This window comes from Octopus bimaculoides, chromosome 11 (assembly GCF_001194135.2).
Source record: "Octopus bimaculoides isolate UCB-OBI-ISO-001 chromosome 11, ASM119413v2, whole genome shotgun sequence".
Classification (NCBI taxonomy): domain Eukaryota; kingdom Metazoa; phylum Mollusca; class Cephalopoda; order Octopoda; family Octopodidae; genus Octopus; species Octopus bimaculoides.
Genome location: NC_068991.1, coordinates 8,641,415 through 8,648,058, shown reverse-complemented (window position 1 = coordinate 8,648,058; position 6,644 = coordinate 8,641,415). Strand labels below are relative to the sequence as shown.

The following is a 6,644-nucleotide window of genomic DNA, read 5'->3' as shown; positions in this document are numbered from 1 at the left end:
TATATAGACACACACACACAATTATATCTCAAAACAGGAAGTGCTCAACCCCTTACACATTATTTTCACAAACAGGCTGTTTCATTGGTCGTATTGACTGGAACCCCTGTTGTCATAACCAATGGAGTGCCAGTCTTGCTGTGAGGCTATATAACCCATAGATAAACAACAGGGTCTTCAGCAGATACAAGTGAGAATTATTTATTTGGTCTTGGCTTTCTTAAAGCTCACAGGGATTGCTAACCTCACCTTTCAACTGCTGAAGCTAAAAAAAAAAAATAGTTAATAAACATATATTTGGTCTCACTGTGATAATATATAAGCCATGGATAAAGAACAGGAGTTTTGGCAATTAAAAGTGAGTGTCATCCAACTAGAGCCATCTTTCTTAAGGCTAGTCATGTGACCCTTACTTTTAACTACTGAAGCCCCTATGGTTTATCCACAAGTTACATTGCTACACTAAGACCAAGTATATGTTTATTAAACATACTATTTATAATTTCCAAACATAAGACACCTGTTTCTGTCCCTCCATTATACTTTAATCTCCCATCACCTGGCTTCAAGCCACATCCCTCCTCAATACTACAACTCCTCAGTTGTGGGGGGGGGGGTGTCTTTGTGTTGTGAGCTATTTATTCGGTGACCTCACTAATACCAGCATCACATAAAAAGCATTCAATACACTTTGTAAAGTGATTGTATTAGGAGGAACATCCAGCCATAGAAACCATAACCAAAGCAGACTTCGGGGCTTGGTGCAGTCTGCTGGTTCCAGTTAAACTGTCCAGTGCGTGCTAACATGAAGGCGGTAAAAGTATGATGGAAGGACAGGAAGAACCTTTCTCAAATACCATCAATAACTCCAGATCTTAGAGAGAGCAATCATTAGTTCAGACCGTTTCTAATGGCAAGAGTGACAAGAAAGGCGGTGAGCTGGCAGAAACATTAGAACGTGAGGCAAAATGCTTAGCGGTATTTCGTCTGCCTTTATGTTCTGAGTTCAAATTCCGCTGAGGTCGACTTTGCCTTTCATCCTTTTGGGGTCGATAAATTAAGTACCAGTTACGCACTGGGGTCAATGTAATCGACTTAATCCCTTTGCCGGTACTTGTTTGTCCCCTCTATGTTTAGCCCCTTGTGGGAAATAAAGAAATAAGAGTAACAAGAAAGTATATAACTTCATGCAAAAGATTTCATTTTAGTTAAGGTGACCGCTAACCACGAATCATCTTATGAAAAAAAGCTATAAATTTGTTACAAACAGACGAAATAAACAAAATAAGACTGTTATCCAGAAATATGAAAGCTTGTATTTATTTTTATTAGTATTTTCACAGCGTGTATTTTTATTAGTATTTTCACTGTATTAACTTGATCAAAAGCATGTGCAGTAATCAGCTCTGGATCTACGGTGCAGTGAAGAAGAGAAGAAGCAGTGCAAAAATGCCATGAAGAGTGGAAATGGAAGAAAGCAGCCTTACCGTCTCTCCTCTTGATTACTAAGCAAACATCCATCAGTCAGTTTTTCATCAAGGGTTGCCAGTTGCTCCTTAAGATTGGTACGAACCTGCTTTAATTTATCGATTTCTTTCTGTACAGTCTCTTCCTGGTCTTGAGATGCTCTGATCATCTCCAGCTTTTTGGTCTCTATTGTCTTTTCAACCGACACCAGTTTTGCAGACAAACCCATTAAATCCTAGAAATATTGTGTCAGAAAATATTTTAAAAACCGAAACATAATGAAAGGCAAAGAAAAACACCTGGAAAATCTTCAGAAAGAATTTTTGCCTTTATTATCTCATCAATGTCAGTGGACGTTTGGAAAAGTATCCTAAATGCACCCTGGGATTGTGTGCAAGTTGCAGGTAGAAGGGCTAGATGTAAAAACCTCTCAACCTTTGTCTGAAGAGCAAGCTTTCTTTATTTGCAATGAGTTGTGAATATACAATTGCATTGTATAATGCACAACATGCATATTAATGCAAACATGTAAATATGGTTTTATTCCACACCAAAATTATTACTGCATGGAGAAAGCTGTGAAACAGCTGTAATCCTAAGAATGTCAAGTGGTTAAATGAATATATTCATTTCTTATATATCCTGACTTAAAAGTTTCTCTTACAGGATCAAGCTGTAGCAAGTTTAGAAAGAGTTTTCATTTGATTAGAAGATAGGGACAGTTTAGGGCATCCACGATTCAAGGTGATTGACCTGAAGCCATGGTAAGCTTAGCACTAAATAGTGTTGTAGGTGCTGTACAGATTTCTTGTGATTCTTGACAAAACTAACCAGGACAAACTTCAACACACACAAAGAGTTGGTTGTAAACCTGGCTTTAGTGCATTTATGATCAATTTAAATCCATCTCTCTTTCTCTGCTTTCCTTTTTTTCCCCTACTTGGGACATAAATACTATACCACACACACACACACACATATTGTACTGTTCCGTGATGGTAAGATCAACAAAAAGATTACTCCATCTGGTGAAAGATAAATATTATTTAATAAACTCAATATATGTTTTTATGTGCTACTATTAGTTTCATGTGCTGAGAACATGCCAAACAATGTTTTATAACACGTCTGGAGTCCCAGAACAATCATATATATAATAAAGATTCAGTTGAATTATATATATATATATATATATATAATTAAGATTCAGTTGAATTAGGTACTTAAATTGAGGTGTAGGAAAGCGGTTTCAAATTGATGTAATGTTTTCATTGATCAATTAAATGGAGCTTCTCAAAACAGCCTTAATGTATTGATACCTGGACTTGAGGCTGCAAAGAAAGAGGTTTGGAGACGCCACTACGAAAGATTGCTCAGTAAAGAGAATGAATGGGAGAAAGAGAGTTGACCCAACAGAGGGACCAGCTATCCAAGTTGACAGTACCATGGTAGATAAAGCAATTAAGAGTATGGAGACAGGAAAGGCCCCCGGCCCATCAGGAATCAGTGCAGAGATGCTCAAAATATCTGGCAGTGTTGGCTATAGCCTAGTCACCCATATTGTTAACCAGGTGATACACGAAGGAGTCATACCCAATGACTGGTGTAGCAGCACCATTGTCAACTGCTACAAAGGTAAAGGTGACGCTTTAGATACAAATAATTACAGAGGTATATAGTGGTTAGATCAGGTAATGAAAGTCACGGCCTTTGAAATACATCATCAAGGGACTATAAGACCAGGTCAATCACATTAACATTGTTTTCAACTTATCTGACCAACCAATTCATCCAGCTGACCAATCCTGTCTGACTGGTTTTATTAAAGCCAGTTTGATTGACCACCTGCCTTGTCTATTCAATCAATTTGTCTATTTCATAATGCTTTTGATTCAGCCAGTTTGTGTATGACATCAGCTCATCTACTTGACCATGGCATTTCAATAATGACCATAAGAGAACCATTAGAGAATAAAACTAGACTTTAAAGAAAAGAACAACCTTATTCAAAATCTGACTTGACCGCAATTTCTTGATTTCTAATTCACTTTTCTCAGCCAACATGGCTTCTTTGTTGCTGATTATGTCTTCTTTTCTTTGCAGTTCCTGAAATCGAAGAGCACAAGCATTTAAATATTAAAATTACCTCCCCTTTTCTTTATAAGTTGCCAATAATTTCTGCTAGGTGTTTGTTAAATTTGTGCAACTAAGAGGAAAATATTTTTCTCCTTTCTTTTTGCATGAAACATTAAGTATATCACCACTTAACATATATATTTATTCAAAATTCATAGTATTGGCCCATTTGAGTTATTTCCCTTATTTATATATTGTTTAATTATGCAAATTACACTGACCAATAATTATTTGTATATGTAACAAGTATTTTCTGCAAAGTGGTTTGCATTTGGAAGGGTATCCAGCCCTAAAAACCATGCCAAAACTGACCTCACCTGTGCCATGCCAACTAAAAAGCACTCAGTCCACACTGCGGAATGGTTAGTATTAGGAAAGGCATTCAGCTGTAAAAACCATGCCAAAACTGACACAGAAGTCTGGTGCAGACTGCCTAGCCGGGGGGCTCATCAAACTAGGATGATCTCAAGCTTAAATTCATGGCCTCCACACCAGACTATAGTTGATGGAGAGAACATGCTGAGGCAATCCAATCCAATCCAAAAGCACATTATGTAGGGCCAATTTTGCATATAGGGCACAAAGTGATATTTTGAGACATTTTTTTGTTGGGGAAAAGTGTGTCTTATATTGCCATCAAATATGGTAATATAAGAAATTCACTGCATTTTGTCCCTGGAAAACACTATTTTGAGTAACTCAGTCAACTTAGCCGTATATAGGTGCCACAGGGAATTAAAGTTCATTGGCGTAGGCAGTAGATACATTATTACTACCAAGGGTTTTATTAGCTTACAATACTGATCTTAATTCATACCAAGTGTGTTGTAAAAGCAACAGGAAACTACTGAAGGGGAATCTTTTAATGATGTCCCAACAAACCAGTAGGTTATGAGATGTTTTACTGTTCAGCTAACAAAACACAAGTTTAACACCCTTCAAATTTTTTAGTAAAAAAAAAAAAGACATAAACAGCAAACCTTCTGAAGTTCTTCAAGCTGTTGGCGCTGGTCAAGTATTTTCTCAACTTCAAGGTCCAGTTGTCGTTTCTTCTCCTCCATTGAGTCATGGTTACCACTGCCAGAAAACAGAAGTCAGTTTGGAATAATTTTCCCTTACCACTACCATCACCATCAACATCATCATTCCCACCATAACCATCAACATCAAGAATAACAGTAATCAGCAAGGAATCTTTGATGGAAGTTTCCTTTCTGATTCACATGAAGGTGAAGTCATATGAAGCCGAAAATAAGGCAAACTGATATTGCCCTTCAAAACTACTTCATTTTAGGTACCAAAACTCTTTAAATTTGTGACTTTCTGCTGGGCTCCAAGTTTGCACAATATTACAAATGAGATAATCATGATTAGAATTAAAAAAAAAAAAAGAATATCAACAAAAATTTATTAAAATACCAATACATATATGGATGCATTGTAATAATAGAGTTTAAAATTGTACACCCCCCACCCACCAAAAAAAAAAGACAGAAGACAGACAGGCAAAAAAACAACAAATAAGATGTATTAGTTTGACGCTCAGGGAAAATGGAAGAAGTCTTTGATGTTTCAAACCTATGCTCTTCTACAGAAAGGAATGAGGATGGGAAACAATGGAGAGAGATAAAAAAAAATGGAGGGAGAGAAAAAGATGTTTGGAATAACAGTTTCACATATGCATCAATGACAAACTATGAACCAGTGACCTTTTGACCTTTTGGTCTAGCACCATAATGACTTAAACAGACACTTGTTCTCATTGTAATACATGCACACTCACTCATCATCATCATTTAACGTCCATTGTCCATGCTGGCATGGGTTGGGTGGCTTGACCAGGCCTGGCAAGGTGAGGGGCTACACCAGACACCAGTCTGATTTGGCATGGTTTTCTACTAACCAATATATATATATATAAACACACGCACACACACACATGCACATACAAAGGTATCTCTTCCAGAAGGAAACAGAAGTTTTACCTGTTAATTCGAGGCAAGGAAGCACCACGTAGTTTACGCTGAGCTTGAGCAATTTCCTCATTTTTCCTTTTCAAGATTTTCTGCTGCTGGAGGTTACGCTGTTCTAGTTGCTTCACACGAACTTTCTCTCGCTGCATCACTCGCTGGGAAAAAAGAGAAATGATAAATACAGCCAAATCTACAAGATTGTCCCCCCACTACCCACCACTTGACAACCATGTTGGTTTGTTTATTTGCTTATAACTAAGCAGTTCAGCAGCGAAGGCCTATGGCTAAGTGGTTAGGATATTTGACTCACAGTTATAAGGTCATAAGTTCAATTCCTGGCAGCATGCTGTGTCCTCGAGCAAGACACTTCATTTCATGTTGCTCCAGTCCACTCAGCTGGCAAAAATAAAGTCTACCTGTACTTCAAGGGCCAACCTTGTCACATTCTGTGCCATGCTGAATCTCCCTGAGAACTATGTTAAGGATACACGTGTCTATGGAGTACTCAGTCACTTGAACATTAATTTCATGAGCAGTCTGCCCTGTTGATCGAACCAGCTGGAACCCATGTTGTTGTAACCGACAGAGTGCCAGTTATTTTAGCAGTTTGGCAAAAGAGACAAAACCCTTCAAGGTTGTGCCCCAGCATGGCCACAGTCCAATGGCTAAAACAAGTAAAAGATATTTTGTTGTCTGGGGAGAATCCTATTGTCTTAACCCCTTTGTTACCATATTTTTGCTGAGATGCTCTGTGTCTCTTTCAATTAATTTTAAATATAACAAAGAATTTAGTAAAATAACTTATCAGTAAAATTTAGTATTTAGTAAAATAACTTATCATTCAGCTAGTGTTAAGAACTCAAATTGTGACTAAGGTTTGGTGGAAAATTTTAATTCAGAACTTTTGAAAAAAAGACATTTGTACTACTGAGCCAGAGGCTGTTTCAGCTGGGTTGGTATCAAAAGAGTTAATGCCTTATTATCTAACACACTCACCGGTTCAATTTCCACTCATTCATTATTTATGCATATCTTTTATGAAAATAATATTCAGAAACTGATAAAAGT

At 37.3% G+C, this 6,644-nt stretch overlaps 1 protein-coding gene across 1 annotated transcript in view; it reads right to left on the bottom strand.

Moving 5' to 3' along the window:
* LOC106881743 (kinesin-like protein KIF27) overlaps positions 1-6,644 on the bottom strand; it is a 51,970-nt gene that overhangs the window by 7,847 nt on the left and 37,479 nt on the right. The window contains exons 25-28 of the mRNA XM_052971516.1: positions 5,589-5,785; positions 4,584-4,680; positions 3,469-3,573; positions 1,488-1,702 (exon numbers count right to left, since the gene is read on the bottom strand). Coding sequence (XP_052827476.1) covers positions 1,488-1,702; positions 3,469-3,573; positions 4,584-4,680; positions 5,589-5,785 — 614 coding nt within the window. The remainder of the gene's footprint in view (positions 1-1,487; positions 1,703-3,468; positions 3,574-4,583; positions 4,681-5,588; positions 5,786-6,644) is intronic.